Below are 20,556 nucleotides of genomic sequence, written 5' to 3' on the forward strand. Positions count from 1 at the left end.
TAGGGTAGATAAGAACGAAGGGGTGGGATTACTTATATCCCCATGGTCTGTAGTATACGTCACTAGAAAGTTTTTTTCTTACTTGCAAAGAGTTTGTTAATTTGTAAAGGTCTCCATAAATTTAACTCATGATTATTCTTATGTCTGAGATGTTTTTAAGGCTAAGTATGTTTTGGTGATGTTTGAGTTGTTTTAAGATGTCTGTGTTTGGCCCTGTGTTTATTGACAGTGAACCCGTCATCACCGTGCATCATGCCTCGTGCTTGGTTGCTTCAAGTTCTACGTTAAGAGAGGATGAGAAGTTCGTAGGGACAGACCCTTCTTTGGATAAAAAGAATTCTTCTAAGGTTCTGTTAATCCCCCAAGAGGCAGTGCTGCCCAGTGAAAAGGTTCGTATTTAGCCTGGCATCTCACCAGCCTGCTTGTAATTCTTCCATCCCACCATTGCTACTTTTGTTTACTTTTGGCCATTCCCAGTTTTTAAATCATAGGGCTTTACAGTTTCTTCTAAGGAGCCCTGGGGGTGCTGTGATTTAGGCATTGGTTCTCCTTGGGAGAAAAATGAGATTGCCTATTCCTATGAAGTTGAAAGTCTCAGGAGACCTATCCATATGGGCCACCACAGCCATCATTTTGTTTTAAGCTTCCTTTTACACAATCTCATTTTTTTCTTTCAAGAATAATTGTGTGAAGGGCCTTCAAAAAGTTGGTGGAGAAAAGAAATTGAAAGAGAATTGGATTTTTCCACAAACTTTTTGAGAACCCCTCCTATTGCCTTTATGGCAACTGGATGTGCGCTCATTGTAAAAACAAACTATAGAAATGTACACCAGGAAAATATCACCTTGCAAACGGTGCCCGCCCCCCTTCCTTTAAGCCCTCCCACACTGGCAGTACCACAGAGTTTCCACAGAGCCACAGCTAATAGCTCACTGGAAGACCTCTCTCTGTGCACAAGTAGCCATGTTGATGAATGTATAATATCTGATGTAAATAGGGACATATTTTATGAGACACCGTACATTCATGATTCATGGCAAATTCCATTGTCTTTCCCCTGTGAGAAAGCTAGTGAAGGCTCTAGGACAGCGGTTCTCCGCCTTCCTCGCGCTGTGACCCTCATGTTGCGGTGACCCCCAACCATAACATTATTTTCGCTTCTACTTCGTCACTGTCATTTTGCTACTGTGGTGTATCGGGGCCCCGTGAAAGGGTCATTCGACCCCCAAAGGGGTTGGAACCCACAGGTTGAGAACCGCTGCTCTAGAACATTTTAGAGAATCAAACTTAGGCCTGCCTGACTCCTACCATCTCACAACATCGGCTTCCAGCAGGTGATGGTGAAAAGATTCCAAAACTTTCTCAAGGAAGGGTACGTGTTGCTTAGTTAAAAGGCTTCTTGCATAAAATCTTTTCCCCTTCTTCCTCTTTGTAATAAGACACATTAAAAACGGGCTTATCAACCCATAATAAATGAGGAACAGGAGTAAGGAGATAGAACAAATTTAAATTTTCAACAAGCTTCATGTGTACAGTATGTTTTGTTTTTGTTTTTTCACATTAAGAAACCAAAGGAAGGACAATGTAGGACACAAGACCCCCAGGGCAGCGCAGATTCTTTGAACTGCCAGCTTCTGTTTCCAAAGGACCTTGCTGGCACTGTGCTTCTTTAGGCCCCAGAGTCCCTGGGTCAGATGCTCAGGCAGGGCCCACCCCTCTGCTTTCACAAGTCCTCCCAGTGATTCCAGTGTGCACCCCCCATCCCCCACCCCTCAACTCAGAGCAAAAGAAGGCCTGACCTCCACTCAAAACACCTGGCCATGGTGTCATCTGGTGGGATTTCTGCCAAGTGTTCCCAGTGAGATTCTTGTGGTCTTCTCAAGAGGGCTGGGGCACATAGTTCAGTATCATCTTTGGGTTTTATTCACTTATCCAAAGACAAGTGGCTCACTTCCTGTTTTCTCTAAGTATTCAGTAGATTGGCTATAGATAAGGCTTTCCTCAGGCCTTTCAGTTAATGGACGGATGGAGTGTTCTTAAATTAATAAACACTTTAAACAAATAAAAAATGAAGGCCGTAATCACATATCTGCAGTTGGACCTTACTGATGTTTACATTTGTGCCCTGTTTTTGCTTTTAAAGAAGTTACTTACATGCTAAAGAAGAATTCCCACCAGGTGCTCCCCTGGGACCTTGTATGCCCACCAGCTAACTGCTGTTCTGCTGTTGGTAGTTTTATACTTTTAACAGGTATAAATATATAAACAGAGCAGCAGGGAGTCAGTGATTGTTACGTGGTAGAATTCTTGCCCTTGGTTCTGGAGTGCTGGGTTCAAGTCCTAGACAGTGCACCTCCGGTGTAGCCATCACCTGCCTGTCAGTAGAGGCATATATGTTGCTATGATGCTGAACAGATTTCAGGAGATTTCATTTCAGCTTCCAGATGAAAGAGGAGTAGGAAGAAAGACCTGGCCATCAACTTCAGAAAAATTAGTCAGTGAAAACCCTGTTTCCCGGTTGTCCACCCCATTATACATGGGGATCACCATGAATCAGGCTGACTTGACAGCAGCTACAAACAGTAGCACATAGTATAAGGCAATGTAACGAATTTTCAAGTCTGTTCACATTTCAACTGCTAGCTGGTTTGCAGTTGGTCAAATGAATAAACCACAGTGAGTTGGTGATCAGGTCACACCTCTCCTCTACTCAGCAGGGTTACTGATGGTGCTTGGTGAGCAGCCAATGTCTTTATTTTTTTTTTCTTACCCATTATCTTAAGCAGCATCTTCATCTCAGCCTGTTCACAATGAAACAAGTAAGCTTGGTCATTTGGGGTGTTACTTGGGGAAGATCATGGGCTTTGAAAACCATTCTCATGAGGATTCAAATCCCTGTTTAGTGCTGCCTTAGCTCTGTGACCTTTGTAAAGTTACATAATTTCCCTGATACTAGGTTTCTCCATCTACAGATATGTGGTGGCATCACAGTTGCTTGGTCTGAAAGAGATGATGTAGGGAAAGGTGGGCCAGGCCCATGATAGGTATTTGATAAGCATTAGTTCTGTGTTAGCATGGCACAGAGATGAGGTAAAACTGGTCCAGTGATGAAAGGGATATGCCTGCCGTGACTAAAGAAGGTTGTCTCATAGCTAGAACTGCTCTATCTGTAAACCGCATGTTAGCCCACAAAATGATGCTCAGCATCGCTAGTCATCAAACCATAAAGTCATCCCATTGCCATCCAGTCAGTTCCTACTCGTGGCAACTCCAGGTGCAAACTGATAGGGTTCTCTTGACTATAATCTCTGTAAATGTGGATTTCCAGGCCTTTCTTCTGTGCTACTACGAGGTGGGTTTGAACTGACACAGCTGTAGGCTAACAGCCAAGCACAAGCCCAGGGTGTCACCCAGGGACCTTCATCATTCCTGCTCACTGCCATTGAGCTCATCTGACTCATAGTGACCCAAAAGGACAAGTAAAACTGCTTGCTGCCTGGATTTTCTTTCTTTTTTAAAAATCATTTTATTGGGGGCTTGTACAACTCTTTATCACAATCCATCCATACATCCTTTGTGTCAAGCACATTTGTACTTTGTTGCCATCAACATTCTCAAAACATTTGCTTTCTACTTGAGCTCTTGGTATCCGCTCCTCATTTTTTCCCCTCCCTCACAAACCCTTGATAATTTATACATTTTTTTTTCATGTCTCACACTGTCCAACGTCTCCCTTCACCCACTTTTCTGTTGTCCATCTCCCAGGGAGGGGGTTATATGCAGATCACTGTAATTGGTTCCCCCTCTCTCCCCCCCCACCTTCCCCTTCCCTTCCTGGTATCACTACTCTCATTATTGGTCCTGAGAGGGCTGCCTGAATTTTCAGACTGTCGTCTTTTTGAAGGTAGACGACCATATCTTTCTTTCATGGAGCAGCTGGGGGGTTTGAATGGCCCACCTTTCAGTTAGCAGCCCCAGTTATTAACCCACCATATCATCGGACTCGCTGCCATCCAGTCAGTGCTGACTCATAGCCACCCTCCTGTGGTTTTCTGAAACTATTTGTGGAAGTAGAAAGCCCATTATTTCTCCCACAGTGCTGCCAGTGGTTCAAACTGCCGACCATGCGGATAGGAGACCAACTCGTAACCATTGTGTCACCGGGGCTCCTTTACCATATCCCTAGGGCTCAATTAGTACTCATTAAAACCTACAGTTCAAACTACTGACCTAGTAGTTAGCTGCCTAACATGTAACGGACTGTGCCACCAGGTCCCAGGGAATATAAATTAAAGCCACAATGAAATAGTACTTTATACCTATTAGAATGGCTACAATGTGAAAAGTCAACAATCTCAAGTATAGATGAGGCCCTGGAGCAGCTGGAACTTCCAGAAAGGAGCCTTGGTGGTGCAGTGGTTAAGTGCTGGAATGCTAACCGAAAGGTGGGCAGTGGGAAGGTAAAATGGTACAACCACTTGGAAAATGAACGCTTCCATGGTTTTTTAAAAAGTTAAGTCCATACCTACTATTCCACTATGAAATCTTAACTCACATCGTATGATGTAGTGTTACAAATTTTTTTGCCTTAAGATTGCTTAAGGTCATCCAACAGCAGTTGAAACAGTACATTGACAGGGAACTGCCAAAAGTTCAGGCCGGATTCAGAAGAGGATGTGGACCAACGGTGGTTATTGCTGATGTCGGATGAATCTTGGCTCAAAGCAGAGAATACCAGAAAGATATTTACTCGTATTTCATTGACTATGCAAAGGCATTGGACTGTGCGGATCATAATAAACTGTGGATAATCTGAAAAGAATGGGAATCCCAGAACAATTCATTGAGGCAGTTGTATGAACATAAAGGGAATATTGCATGGTTTAAAATCAGGAAAGGTATGCGTCAGGGTTGTATCCCCTCATCGTACTTAATCTGTGTGCTAAACAAATCATCCAGGAATCTGGATTATATGAAGAAGAACGTGGCATCAGGATTGAAGGAAGGTTTATTAAACCTGCGACGTGCAGATGCCACAGCCTTTCTTGCGGAGTGAGGAGGACTTGAAGCACTTACCATGGATAAGCTGAGTTTTTCAGCACATTTTTTTATTCAGTATTTTTGGTAAAATTAGGTGCCTCGGCTGATAATTCATGTCAGCTAATACTTGAGTTTATATAGTACTGATGAAGATCAAGGATTGTCGCCTTCAGTATGGATTATAACTCAATGTAAGGAAAACCAAATTCCTCACAACTGGACCAAATTCCTCACAACTGGTAACATCATGATAAATGGAGAAAAGGTTGAAGATGTCAAGGATTTTGTCTTGTTTGAATAAATCAATGTTCATGGAAAACAGCTGTTAAAAGATTAAAAAACATAATGCTTTAGATAAATGTGCTGCACAAGACCTCTGTTGAGTACTGAAGAACAAGAATGTTACAATTAGGAGTGGGGTGCACCGGGCCCAAGCCATGGTATTCGCCATTGCCCCATCGTCATGTAAAAGTTGGACATTGAATAAGGAAGACCGTAGAAGAATTGATGCATTTGAATTGTGGTGCTGGAGAAGAATATTGAAAGCACCATAGACTGCTAAAAGGACACACGGACCTGTATTTGAAGAAATAAGACCAGAGTGCTCCTCGGAGGCAGGGAAAGCAAGACTTCATCTTACATACTTTGCACATACTGTCAGGAGAGACCAGCCCCTGGAGAAAGGCATCAAGTTTGGTAAAGTGGAAGGGCAGCGAAAAGAGGAAGACCATCAACAAAATTGATTGACACAGTGGCTGCGACAGTGGGCTGAGGCACAGGCACAGGCAGGATGCGCAGGACTGTGTGCAGTGTTTCGTTCTGTTGTGCGGAGGGTCGCTGTGGGTCAGACCCAGCTTAATGGCACCCAGCAGCAGTCACGCTCCAGTATGAGTTGGAATCAGCTCAATGGCAGTGAGTTTGGTTTGGGTTGTTCTGCTCCAGAAGTGAGATCATCCAGAACCCTATCTGTAATGGTCTTAGCAAGTATTTTCTCTAAGCAGCAGTGAAGCAGTCAAGGTGTCTTCCCAGGAGAGAGGGTGAGCGGGCAGTAATGTATCTGCAAGATGCATAGATTCCCAAACTTCCTTGACCGACTAGCCCCTTTTCAGAAAAAAATTGAGGGGAGGGGGGGACGACCCACGGGGACACCGATCACACTGATCGAAATGTAACTGCCAGAGGGGGACGAACAACAGACACATGGGTGAAGGGAGACAGTGGCCAGTGTAAGATGAAAATAATGATTATAAATTATCAAGGGTTCATGGGGGAGGGAGGAGAAAAAAACTGAGGAGCTGATACCAAGGACTTAAACAGAAAATGTTTTGAAAAGGATGATGCAACATATGTACAAATGTGTTTGACACAGTGAGTGTGTGGATTGTTACAAGACCTGTAAGAGTCCCCAGTAAAATGATTAAGAACAGAAAAAAGTTGCCCATCGCCCTATTGGCAATGAGAAACAGCCCATGATCACGGATAAAGTGTATCTGCTTTTGCAGCTCCCACTCTGGGCCACTGTCACCCATTTTAGGGAACAGTGGTATAATGGATCTAGCTCATTAATAAAGATGTATAAACTATGCTTGCAACTATACAGGTGAATCTTAAAACAGTGATGCCGATGAGAGAAACCAGACAAACACACATACTATATAGGATATGTTCATGTGAAATTCCAGAAAATGCAGGCTAATCTCTAAAGGCAGAAAGCAGAATGGAGGTTGTCTGGGGATGAGGGAGGGTCAGGAAGAGGCAGGAGGTGGTTTCTGGGTGCAGTCGGTGGCTACGTTAGCCATCCTGAATGTGGTGAGGGTTTCATGGACATCTGTTGCACAGTTCATTGTAAACCAGTAATTTTAACACCCTAAATCTGGGGCAGTCATCGGCTTTTCCCTCGCTCTGCTCTTGGTAACTGCATTTCGGTGTTTGCACCATCGATGGCATGGCTGTGATCTGCAAATCAGATGTTCTTCCAGCTCTTGCAGAAGAGACAGAGCAAGTAGCTTGTAGGTGACAGGGCAGCGTGACCACTGCTCATGGAGTAAGTTAAACCCTTTTGAGAACAGTTAGCTCATTTCTAAAATTACCTAAAAATTCATATCCGAGGATTTAAAATGAAACCATGAGAGATGAAATTGGAGTGGAAATACATAAAATGCAAGGTGCACCATTGAAATTTCTACATCTGCTTCACAGTGATGTTGATTTCATTCTTGCACAATCATTTTTAAAAGCTTACAAGTCATATTTTTTAACAGTTTTATTGGCATTTCACCCACATATCACACAGTTCAGTAGTTCAATCATATCCAGAAGAGTTGTAATTCATTACCACAATCAATTTTAGCGTGTTTTTATCCCCCCTACCCCACCCTTAAATTGCTTTTTAAATGCCTCCTGTAATCGCCATCATTCTATTGTTCCCTCCCCCCTCCCACATACATTCTTTGCTCCCCCACCCCCCTCACCCCTCCTTATCCCTGCATGCCCTACAAACCCTTGCATCAGTTTTTATCTCTATGGATGTGCTCCTTTTATGCTTCACAAACTGTAAAACCCAACAGAAAAAGTGGTAAGAATAAAATAATACAGAGGTTAAAAATACAAATAATGAGTAAGAAAGAAAAGACCACTATGAATATTTAAGGGGGGGAGGGACAGAATTTGTCATGGATCAAGAGATCCATGAACCATGGAACATGCACCTAGAACAGTTTTAGGTTGGGTCAAGAGGGTGGTCAACTGACAAAGCATCAAGTTTAATCTAGTATAATCACAACTGGAATGATCTCTGATAGTAAAACTGAGACCCTTGTCTGTGGTTAGAGGGGATCTGCCAGCAGCTTAATCTGACTAGTTACTATGCAGATGGGTTTGCATATACTTCTATAAATTGAGTGTTTGCAAGTTAGACTCTGATACTTTCCCTTTTGTCATAATTGAATTTTGTTATTGTCATCTTGGGATCACAAGCTGGTGTCCATGTGGATTTAGTTGACAAGCTTAAAAGTCTTCAGTATTCAGCAGGAACGTGCATCTGCATGGTACGGCTTTGAAAAGTTGACTTAGGAGACCCAAACAGTGCATAGGGTTTTAAAAACCAACAGGGATGCTATTTAATGAATTGCCCATCAGTAGTAGGGTCTATTTATTAATTAAATTACTTAGCTGTGTGTGTTCTGAAAAACGAAGGCAACTTCGTTACTGTAGTATTTGATGTGTGGCTTTGGTATGTAATGCTCAAAGGAAAAGCAATGCTACCCCGCACTTCACATTTGTGTCCGTACTATTGTCTGTGCCGGGGTTGGAAAACTTTTGAGACAGAAGAGCCAATCCTGTCCCTCACAACAATTTAATAATTATTTGACAGCCGTAGATACATTTTTACAAACAAATGAAATCCCCCTATCTGAATGCTCTCCTTTAAAATCCTTCTAAATGAAACTATGGTAGTTTTATGTTCATTTTCAGTTATACTTCAGAGCAACATGACTGTACCAAAAGAGCCTCATGGTTCATGAGCCACAGTTTGCTGACCTCTGATCCATAGAAACATTGTTTAAGTGCTGCTTGGTCTCATGAAGGCTTGCATGTGTTCTCTTCCCAGGGCAATTGTTCTCCTACAAGTAAGCTTCAGCGTTTGCTGGCCGAGTCCCGTCAGATGGTGTCTGACCTGGAGCTGAGCACACTGCTGCCCCTCAGCTCCGAGAACCTCAGCAGCAGTGACCAAAACGTACGTACTTACTGCTCTGTGCCCCGCTTTGCAGTGTCAGAACACTCCCTGAGTTCTAGTGTGCAGACACTCTCAGCCTTTTGAAGTTGGGGGGTGGTCCCCTTGCTTTTTAGGCGAGGAAGAAGTTATCCTCAGATGCTACCTCTTATAGCTTCCTTTATAGTTCCTCTGTTTGAGGGCGCAGGCATCTACACTTGTTGTTGTTAGGTGCTTCTGAGTGGGTCCTGACTCCTGGTGACCCTGTCTGTGCACAGCAGGAAGAAAGACCCTCCAGCCTGCACCAGCCTCACCGTTGTTATGCTCGAGCCTGTCTCACTGAACTTGGGAAATTCAGGAGCTATTCATAGGGGAAAATACTTCATAGAGAATATGTGGGGTTTCCCGGGTGAGAAATGCCTCGGTCCTTGAGAAAGAATTCACGCCGAAGCCTGGTTTGTGATCCAAGTAGGTTTTTATGAAATATAGAAGCCGTTTCAGTCATTACAGTCAACAACTCACAGCACTGCCCACCCATGTGGCACCACTCGGAACCACGGAGGAGCAGCTGGAAAAGAGAGGGTGGTCTCCCAGTTCAGGCTTTTTTAGGGCCTTCTGCTGGGAGGTGTGGTCGACGGTGCTGGTTGAGCCCATTGGCTGAATTAAGCCCCCTTCCTGGCTTGGAGCCTGAATTTGGAGCATGCCCAGTCGACACCCTGGTCCCTGTTCTGGCTACCTAACAAATATTCATAGCATTATAAACATTTATTATAAAAAATTAAAAAGAATAGTCACCATCAATAGCCATCAACTTTTTGCCATTTTTATAAAATTTTCATTCCCCACCCCAACATTCTTTTCCCTGAAGCATTTATAGCAAATCCCACGTGGGGGATTATTTCACTCAAAAAAGCTTCCTTTTGTATACAAATAAAGACTGTGTATATGTGCTGCATGCATGTAAAAATGTATGCAACAAAATATACATTGTTTCAACAGTTTGTGTATTTCCAGTGCAGAGACATTGGTTACATTCAACTGTTCTCACTGTCCTTTTCCAAACCATTCTACCATCATTAGCATAAACTCAGTAGCCAATAAGCTGAAACTCTATTTGATCAGGACTTTTTAAAAAGCAACCATTGTCATACCCAACAAAATTCACCATAACTCCTTCATGTCACCTAACAGCTGATCCGCGTTCCGTTTTCCGCAGTCATCTCAAAGCTGGCGTTGTGTAATTTGTTCAAGTCAGGATCCACCCAGGCGCCATACTTTGTATTTGATCATGGCTATAGTTCCCCATCTATCTTCTTTAAAAATGTAATTTGTTTGTGGATGAGACACTGAGTCTTTTGTCCTGTAGAATTTTCCACATCCTGGATTTGGCTGATCCTGGCCTCCTCGCCCTTTCCACGTTCTTGCAGGCCCTGTAATCCCTCTCAGCTGGTACTCAGAGCTGGGGGCTCTGTTACAGTCAGGATTGCTGTGGGGTTTGGGCACGTCTTCTTCATTGTCTGCTTCCTGGTCTGTTGTATCAGGCGGTTCATAAGGTCTGTTCCACTTGTAAATGTTAGTTTGATCACTGAGTTCAGGGGGTTGTCAGCATGACCTTTTTTATGATAAAATTCCCTTCATGATTTTAGTATTCCTTGGTGAGTATTGTTTACATCCATCGTTGCATTGTTGCTGCTCTTCCTGCCAACCCATGTGACACAGTCGAATGGCCTGTGGGGTTTTCTAGGCTTCGTGGGAGCCAATCACCCGGTCTTTTCTCCTGTGGAGCCACTATTGGGCTCCACCTCCCGACCTTCTGTTCAGCTGCTGAGCACTCAGCCTTGCCTCTCTCTACCAGGGCTCCAAATGCTTTCATTAGGAATGGCAAATTCTCTATTGGCACAAAGGCATTCCTTCAGGTAGTCTTTCACAGGTTAGCAGGCTCTTCTAGCACCGTGACGCTGCAATAGCAGTGACGTTTTCTTGCTTTGCAGGTTTTGTGTCATCAACGTACATAGTGAAAAGCCTGTTGGACTTGGAATCAGGAAACTGCCACTTGGATGGCAGTTACCTGCGCTATAAAACCAGAGCTTGGGTGTGTTGCTTAGGCTTTCTGAGTCTCCTAGGCCTGTTACCTGGGGATACTCCCTGCATAAAGATAATCAAAAGCTATTGAGTTAAAACTTTGACATATCCCTTACCACAAGTGTAGTATCTGTTCTTATCAGTTTAGTATCTGATATGCCCCCTATCCGAGGAGAGTATATTAAATGGATCTTTGGGATTAGGAGATGGAATAGGAGCTTGCTCCGTCCACTCCACACATTGCAGTACCTCCACGAACGGTGCACTAAAAAAAAAAGGTCTGTAAGAACACTGAAACGCTTTTCTTTAAAAAATACTGAGTATCAAAAGATGAAGTATAACATCTATACAACAAAATCTGGTTCACTAAGTTCAGATATAATATACACACATGTAACCAGCGTGAAAATATAGCGCATTTCCCTTGCCCCAGAATTCTCCTTCATTAAAGTGAATCTACTTAGTGCATGTGCTTGCACACACAACCACCACCCCACCATCCCACCCCGAAAGCACTGATCTGATTTTTACCACTGGAGATTACTTGGGACAGTTGGTTTTCTCCCTTAACATTGTTTTTCTTCAGCTTGTAGTCTTTACATATAGGTTTTGGGAGAAAAGGGAGAGTGGCAGTATTAAATCCAGGTGGGGAAGGTAGATCCTTTCAGGCTTCGTGTGACTGGTACCTGACCACACATCTCTCTCTGGTCCTCAGACTCTCAGCCACCCACTTGGCCTCTTGACCTCTGCCCTGCTCAACAAGTGATCCAGAGGTCCTTTAGCACTGCTAAATGCCCAAAGGGCAGCCTGACAGCACTCAGCTGTACTTGTTGTGTGGGCTGGGAAGCCCCCTGCTCCATCTCATGGTCTGTGTGCTGCAGCAGCCACATCACACATGGGCCTTCCACCTGCTCCACTCATGGCTCTTCTTTCTTAATGGCCATGGACATCTCTGTTCCTTCTGCCAGGAGAATTCACTTCATACACAGTGGAACCGTTCGGTCCCCACATGTGGGAGTTAACAACCATAGCTAGAAGAGTCATGATGACTTCCCTGCAGACATGCTCGTCTTTCTTGGTGGTATTAGGCCCCTTTGGTCCCTCCTCAGAGGAGCCCGCTGGAATAGTGGTTACTCCTGGGTCTGCTGAGTGCAAGGTCAGTAAGCAGTTCAAGATCACCAGCTGAGAAAGACGGGGCTTTCAACTCCTAATGAGCTAGTCTTGGAAACTCAAGAGAGTAAAGTTCTACCCCATCCTACAGGGTTGATACAAGTCAACATGGACTCCATGGTAGTGAGGTTTGTTTTGTTTTGTTTTGTTTTTAATCTCCTCACTTTTTTTTTGCTTTTCATATCTCAGGGGAGATTAACTCAAGATACAGTGACTTCTGTAGATTTCATTTTACCTCATTAACATAACTGGCTTATCATCATCATAAGGTGAGAATTTCCAGCACATAGATAATTAACATCAGATTATAGGAGAGAGTAATTGAATAAGACTACGAGCCATAGGTTAGCCAAGTTGACTCGTATTTTTGTGGAGGACACAATCCATAGGCAACCCTGAATGAGCACACCCAACATTCTGCAACACTGGCCTTCGCCACATGCCCAGGCAGGTAGTTGCCAAAGGTTACCTTAGCGAATGATTGGCTCTCAAAATTAGCCTGCCATATGTTCCTAATAGACGCTCTCCAGAGGTGAAACCCCAATGGCCTGGTGATGTTTCCTATGGTGATTTCTCCTGACACACCCTCTCTTGGGGCATTAGTGGGAGTGTTTACGGATTGGGGGCCGGGGGTGTTGGGAGGAAAGAGCGCTTAGTGGTACAGTGAGTTAAGCATCAGGCTGGTAACCACCAGGTCAGTGGTTGAAATCCAGCAGTGCCTCCACAGGAGAACAGTGCTCCCTTACAGAAGGCGACCGGGGAACGCCCAGGAGCAGTTCTGTGCTGTCCTACAGACACAGCTCCGTGGCAGGGGCTTGGGTCGTTTGGGCTGGAGGCGGAGGAGCCTGCTCAGTGATAAAACTCTTAGATTGCTTTGTTGTCCCGTTTTCGAGGGAAAACTCAAGCAGACAATCAGTACTTTTTCTAGCCATTTCCAGATAGAGACTTTAAAAATCCATATATTTCTCTTATTGAGATACCATTCACATACCATAAAATTCACCCTTTAAAAGCATAAATTCAGTGACTTTTAGGATATTACTGGGATTGTGTAACCACCACCGTTAACTAATTACAGAATGTTATCAATCCTTCTCCTGCTCCTCCCCCCAAACAAACCAACAAACTGTGTATCCAGCACAACATTAAATAGGAGTGATGATATAGGGCCTCCTTGTCTGGTTCTGTTCCCAAAGGAAATGCCTCCAATTTATGTTGAGACTAATATTGCTACTGGCTTTGTATATATGCCCTTCATTTTGTTGGGTCGTTTTCTATTAGTATTTTGAGAGTTCTTAACAGGGATAAGTGTTGAATTTTATCTACCTTTTCTGCATTGACCGATATGGTCATACAATTATTTTGTTTTATTTTTATGTTTTTCTATTGTTGACTATCCTTGTATAGTTGGTATGAACCTTAATCTGATCGTGATGCATCTATCAGTTGAAGTTTGTTGGGAATTTTTGCCTTGTGTTCATGATATTTGGCTATGATTTTCTTTTCTAGTGTGATGACTTTGCTTGTTTGTGGGATCAGGTATATTCTTCATAAAATGAATTCAGGCATTTTCTGTCCTTTTCGATATTCTGTAGTAGTGAACTTGGTGTCAGCTCTTCTGTCAATGCTTGCTAAAATTCAACAATAAAACTGTCGGGTGTCAACTTTTAAAATAACTTGATGGATTCTTTTTTTATGGGTCAGTTCAAATCTTCTACTTCAATACATGTTGGTTTAGGTAGGTAGTGTGTTCCCAGAAGTCTGTCCATTTCTTCTAGATAGTCAGATTTGTTGGAGTACAGGCCTTCATAGTCTTCTGTTACCCCCCTTTTTTCCCTGTTGGTTCTCTTGTGATGTCAACAGTTTTACTTTTTTATTCTTGTTTTTTGCATCTTGTTTACCTTTGCTAGATATGCCAGTAGTTTGTCAATTTTATCCTTTTAAAGTACCAACATCTAGTCTTGCTGATTCTTTCTATTGTTTTTCTGTATTTTTAAAAATTTCATTTATTTCTTCTCTCTTTTGGTTGTTTGTAAGTGCCAGTGGGTCAGTTCCAACCCATAGCCACTTTATGTACAACAGAATGAGGCACTGCCAGGTCCTGTGCCATCCTTACTGCTATTACCCAGTAGTTTTTAAGCAAGGTGCTATTTTATTTCCTTGTGTATTGACCACCTATCCCTGATCTTGCTGCTGTTGTTTTCTAATTTTATAGTATTGTGATCTGAGAAGATGCTTTGTGGTATTTTGCTGTTCTGACATTTATTGCGGCTAGCATGTGGTTTCCTCTGGAGGATGCTCCATGTGTGCTAGAAAAGAATATAGAGGGCTCTTTGTTGGGTGGAGTGCTTGTATGTCTCTGAGGTCAGATGGGTTGATTGTATTGTTCAGTTCTTTGTCTTTACCGAGTTCCTTTCTAGTCTGTCCTTTGTTGGAAGTGGTATATTAAAGTTGTCTATTATTATAGTATCATATCTCTCACTCTAATTCTTTTAGGATTTGATTTGTATATTTTGAGGTTCTTTCATTGGATGCATCTCAACTCACTGCCATCAAGGTGATGCCAACTCATAGCGACCCTGTAGAACAGAGTAGAGCTGCCCATGAGTTTCTGAACCATAACTGTTGGCAGGAGTAGAACGACCCATCTTTCTCCCAGGGAGTTGCTGCTGGTTTTGAACTGCTGACCCTGAGGATCGCAGTCCAATGCTTAACCACTATGCCACCAGAGCGCCTTTTGAATACATAGATATTTGTGATTACTACATTCATTCACAGATCATTAACTCACTATATGATGTTCTTTGCTCTTATGCTAGGTTTGGCCTTAAAGTCTGTTTTATCAGAAATTAGTATTGCCACTCCTGCTCATTTTTGATTCACGTTGTTGTTGTTAGGTGCCTTTGAATGGGCTTTAATTCATAGCAACCCTATGTACTATAAATGAAACACTGCCCAGGCCTGCACCATACTCATGATTGTTGTTAAATCTGAGATAACTTTTTCCCCATCCTTTGATTGTTAGGTCTCTTTTAAACAGCACCTTGATGGTTCGTGTTTTCTTATCCTTTCTGCTGTGCTTTGTCTCTTGACCAGTGTATTGAATCTATTTCAATTCAGTAATTATCAATAGATGTGAATTTACTGGTGTCATTTTGCTCTGTGTGTGTGTATGTGTGTGTGTTTTGGTCCACGGGTTTCTTTGTTCCACATAATATTCTATACTTTATTAATTTCTTCTCAAGCTTAAAGCAATCTGTTTAATCTTGAGATCAAGTACACTTCTCTCCATTTGGAAGATCTATAACTACAGTATTTATTCCTTTTTACTTTGTAATTATTTTCATTTACAAATTGATATCCTTGGTGTTCCCTATTTTCAGTCTTGGACATTTGTTTTATTGTAGAGATTTCTATCCCTGTGTTGATTTCTCAGTGCTGTTGTCATGTGCATTAATTTCAGGTTGTTTATTGTTGTTGGTTCTCTGTCCAGAGAACACCCTTTAGTGTTTCTTGTAAGGTTTACCTGGTTTTTACAAATTGTAGCAATTTTTATTTATCTGGAAATGTCTTAATATTGCTATTCTATGGTAGGGACAGGTTTCTAGGTATGTGATTCTTAGTTTTCCCAGAGTTTTATATGTGTTTTCTCATTGCCTTCTTTTCTGGATGGTTTACGCTCAGAAATTAGAACTTTGCTTCATTGATTTTCCTGGTAGGTCAATCTTCTTCCTTCTGAAGCTGCTGTAAAGATTCTTCCTTGTGTTTGAGCTTGGAAAGCTTGACGATGGTATGTCTTGGTGCTTTTCTTTTGGACTCTGCTGTTTGGGGATTGTTCAACTTCTTGAATGCATATTTTACCATTTTTTCATTATATAGGGAAAAAATTTCCAAAAACTCTTTGGCAATTTTTTTCCTCAGTCCTTTTTGTTGTTTTATTTTGTCTCTTTCTGTTGTAGAATTCTGAACACATAGAATTTATTTAAGTTGATAGTGTCCCATGTAATTCTGAGGGGTTTTGTTGTTTGGTTTTTCTTTTTTGGGGGGTTCGTTGTGTTTGTGTGGTTACCTGCTCCTCTTTCCTCATGGTCCTGTAAGTATTGAGAGCTTGTCTTCACTCTCACTATCCTGGCTTCTATCAGTTTGCTTCTACTCCTTTACCCTTTCCTTGTGCTCCCTGTTTCTGGAAGCCCAGTATTAATCTTCAGTGTTTTTGACTGGTTTCCAATGTTCCTTTTCACTTTGAAGTCGTGTTTTTCTGGATTCTTACAAAATTTGGTCTGTTTTTTCCATGATTTTTGTAAGCATGTTTCTCAGTCTTTGTCTCTTGCGTTGAAGGTACGTGCACATCACTCTTGAATGTCTGTGCGGTAGGTCCACGATTGTTTTCTCCTCCGAAAGGTCTTCTGACTGTAGTTCGGTCACTGGTGTAAGTCACTGTCCTGTTCTTTGTGTGGACAGACATCATCCGCTGTCTCCAAGACCTGATGACGGTGGTGTATTCACATTTGATTGTTGGCATATTCGTAGGTGCTTTTCTCCTGGTGGATGTGATAGAGAATGTGAGTGCAAGTGTAGTACAGTTGGTGGCAGGTTTGGCTGTGGTTGGCATGGCCTACTGATGATCAGGTGGTATGGAAGCAGGTATTTGTCATAATCCAGTGGGTGGGGCTACAGAGTTACTCCTGTGGTTGCTGCCTCCCCCCAGGTGAGACAAAAATGTAAACAGCAGCAGCAAAGAAAAGAAGGAGAAAGGAAAAAAACTAGTGGAAAACAAGCAGAGAACATGAAGAAAAATAATAACTAAAAACACACAGAAAAAAAAGGAAAATGAGATAAAATACAACAATAGGCAAAACTAGGATGAGGAAAGCAAAGAGAAGGAAAACACAGACAGGAAAGGAAAATCGTGGGTTTTTAAGACAATTTTTATTGGTATGTAATTTACATATACAATTACAGTTATTCAGTCATATTAAGAGTTGTACAGGTACCACCACCATCATTTAGAACATTTTCTTTTGTGCATTGTTGTTAGCTCTCCATTTGTTCCCAGTCTTCCTTGTCATAACCCTAAGAAACCATTAGTCCAGTTACTGTCTCTATAAAGTAAAACCAAAAACCTCAATCAAAAAGAAATCAGAGAACATTAAAAACTTGAACAAATTTAGAATAGGTCAAAAGGGTGATCAAATGATAAGTTGTTAACTTTTAACTTAATTTAATCTATAGTGATCTACTTGCCAATGTTCTTTGCATGATACCAAGGCTGTTCACATCCCTGGTCTGTGGTCAAAGGGGATTCACTGGAGGCTAAATATCCCTGTGTATTTTCCCCCTATAATTGAAAAGTAAATAAAACTGAAACAACTTTAAAATGAGTCAAAAGGGAGATCAAATGATAAGATACTAAATTGTAACCTGATTCCATCTGCCATAATCGACTTTATCAGTAACAAGACTATTCAAAACCCTGAGCTATGGTCAGAGGGGATTCACCCGAAGCTTAACCCACGTGTGGAACCTGCAGATGCTTAGGAAAAGAAAGTTTTGAAAAACAAAGATAGGAGAAAACTGGGGGATCAGGGCACCAGTAAGGATCAATAGCCCTTCCCAGCCATGTAGGTCATGGGAGTGAGCGGGAAGGCAGAAAGAATGGAACAGCTGGTCCTAGACAGAGTTCCTACTAGCCTAGAAAGTGTTGGGTAGGGATGCTTTCCATTCCTGAGGGCAGCCAGAGGCAGGGTGGCCATTGTTAGGAGTTCCTGCTTGCTGATCCAGCACTTTGTGCTTTACTCGTTTGAGATGGTGCATTTTGTGAGCCTCCAGACACGGAGGTCTGGTGCACCTGACGTGCGATGGGGAAAGCCTGGCAGGTGACTGAGAATGGTCACCAAGAGAGTATGAGTAGCAAAGGGGAGTTCCATTTCTGGTTTCCAGCCAATAAACAGTAGGGTACTTTATTGTCCTGGGAAGTTAAAGGAGACTATCAAGTCACTATCTTATTGACCCTGCTTCCAACAGTTCAAAATGGCCAAGCTATGTCAGGTCAGCTGACAGTTCACCATTTCTGTCTGTCTCCCCTTTTGTATCTTTTTTTCTTTACTTCTGCACCTAGTTGGAATTCAGTCCTCTTCTCTGTCCTTCCCTCTGAAGCCCAGGGTTCCAGGATGATCATTTATGTCTCTCCTATTTCGTTTTTCAATCTTTGTTTTAAAGGGTCTGGATCGTGTGTCTGTCTAGTCTCCTACCATACTGGAACTCACCTATTTTAATGTTCTTTGCTTCAGCTTGAACTCGCCTATAAGCAATTGATAGTCTGTTCTGCAGTGGGTTCCTGGCCGCCTCCTCATTAGTGATAAGTTTCTCCTTGTCTCTTTCCATAGAGGTAGTCGGTTTAATTCCTATGTATTCCATGTAGTGAGGTCCACGTGTATGTTGTTGTTGTTGCTGTTGTTGTTAGGTGCCATCAAGTCAGTTCTAACCCATAGCCACTCTGTGCACAGCGGAAGCAGACACTGCCCGGTCCGGTGCCGTCCTGAGCTGTCCCTTGCCTGAGCCCATTGTTGAGTCACTATGTCAGCCCCTCTTGTTGAGGGTCTTCCTCTTTCTCACTCCTACCAAACATGATGTCCTCATGCTGTGGAAAAGAAAATAATGATCCCAATCAGAGACATTGAAACAACATGAATATGAATTGTTGAAGAACATTTGGTCATTGTATAGAATTACTTCATTGTAGTTCATTCATTACCTAAGCTCTTTGAGAGGCATTTCTGCTAGATCCCCCTCCCCCTCATCTTCATCGTTTTCTGGTTCTCATCTGGGTTCTAATTGGTGGATTGTTTTGTAGATCTTAGAAGTCTCAGAAGAGTCAGCTGATGGAAATGCCTTAGTAAGTAATTGAAGAAAACAAAAGCCAACTTCAGTCATCAGTGTGGTCATGGGTAAGTCACCTTTGTTTATCTTACCTTATATCGCAGTTGGTACTTAATAGTTAACTTGGGAACATTGATAATGTGGGGCCAAGGCCAGGTCTTGTTTGAGCTGGACCGCTTTCCCTTTCGCCTGACCCATTTATGCATACCTTCTCAGTTTAATCAGAGTCAGAGAGGAAAGACTTGTGAGAGAGTTGCAGACTTCCAAATTCCCATCCTCAAGACCTGGAATTTTCAATCTGAGGAAGGGAATAAGTATATTTAGCTTTAGAAATCAAAATCTGAATCAGAGTTAGAGTCTCAGAATTTCCTCTGAATGGCTGTCTGGAAACTAAGCTGGATGTGCAGTTTCAGGATTGGGAGGAAAGCATAGGAACCAGAAAAGTGCTTCGTGCATTTGTGACTTCTCTAGGACCTTCCTTTGACATGCAGAGTGTCTGCATGAGCTCTCAGAGGTCCTTTGCAGAAGCATCGGGATGTTTCTGAGCCCCAGTGAGAGCAGGAAGTCTAAGCAGCTGCCTCTGCTGAGAAACATTCATGCCGGCTTGTTGATGAGAGTGAGCATTGCACGTAGTTCCTATTTCAGACCCTGAGCACGTGCAGCCCACAGCTGGGGCATCTTGCTTCCGATCTCGTTGGCCCCTAGCATCCTTCCTCCAGAAACCGGTTTCTCGTTTTGTGGAAGAAGGAAGCTGACACCAATACCTGGTGTGCCCTCTTGGAAGGAGAGAGAACCTTTTCTTGTTTCATGAACATCATTTCATGCCAAAGGGGAGCAGAGACCCAAAGACGATTTTACTTACACATCCCTTTTTCTTTCTTTCTTTCTTTTTCAGTGTTCCGTTTTCAGGCTAACCATTTTCCTGTGTTAGGAGCATGTCTGCAAAGCAGGAATCATGCAGCACGATGACAACAACAACGACGAGACTCTTCCGTAAAGGGAGGGCTCGAGGAGCAGCCCTCCCCAGGGGACCCTCAGCTGGAGCAGGGGCCCAGCTCCTTCAGGCTAGGCACCATGCGACCTTACTCTCTGCAGCTCTCAAGCCTGGGCAGCCCTTGGGGTGGAAACCATATAATCAAAGTTCACGGACGGCGCTCTTCTTTCATGATGTGAGTTCTGCGCCTGCTGTGTCAGCACACGGAGGAAGGACTTGCAACTGGCCAAAGCTCCCAGTGCTGAGCAGCGGGGGTCTTCCTGCCTACTGTACATACGCAAGCTTGCTAGAGGATCAGGTTTATGTGCGTGTTTGGGTTGTGCGCTTTTTTTATCATTAAAGACTAAAACCCTTTAACTTTTAATTGTAAAGGGATTTTTCAAAAACCGAATGTCTGCTTTGATAATCGACCTGCTCTGTCAATAAATAGTATTTTTAATAGTAAAGAAAATAGCTGGCATTTGTTTTGTTTTGTTTTTTAACTGTCTAGTAGTAAAAGAAGGGCAGGCAGTCCCTGTAGACCAATGGTTCTCAACCTGTGGGTCACGACCCCTTTGGGAGTCAAAAGACCCTTTCATAGGGGTTGTCCGATTCATAACAGTAGCAAAGTTACAGTGATGAAGTAGCAATGAAAATAATTTGATGGTTGGGGGTCACCACCACATAAGGAACTGTATTA

General features: G+C 42.7%; 1 protein-coding gene and 1 pseudogene across 5 annotated transcripts in view; both read left to right on the forward strand.

The window, feature by feature from the left end:
• Positions 1-20,328, forward strand: part of CCDC62 (coiled-coil domain containing 62) — a 48,815-nt gene extending 28,487 nt beyond the window's left edge. For all 5 annotated transcript variants that reach the window (XM_045296816.1, XM_045296817.1, XM_045296818.1 and 2 more), the window contains 4 exons: positions 230-389; positions 8,651-8,776; positions 18,858-18,951; positions 19,779-20,328. In XM_045296816.1, the coding sequence (XP_045152751.1) occupies positions 230-389; positions 8,651-8,776; positions 18,858-18,911 (340 nt within the window). In that variant the 3' untranslated portion in view covers positions 18,912-18,951; positions 19,779-20,328. The remainder of the gene's footprint in view (positions 1-229; positions 390-8,650; positions 8,777-18,857; positions 18,952-19,778) is intronic.
• On the forward strand, positions 10,942-11,105 carry LOC115871940 (annotated as a pseudogene).
• Positions 20,329-20,556: the final 228 nt, after the last annotated feature.

Source organism: Echinops telfairi, unplaced genomic scaffold, assembly GCF_000313985.2.
Source record: "Echinops telfairi isolate 266 unplaced genomic scaffold, ASM31398v2 ScPeMD7_7412;HRSCAF=8450, whole genome shotgun sequence".
NCBI classification, from domain to species: Eukaryota; Metazoa; Chordata; class Mammalia; order Afrosoricida; family Tenrecidae; genus Echinops; species Echinops telfairi.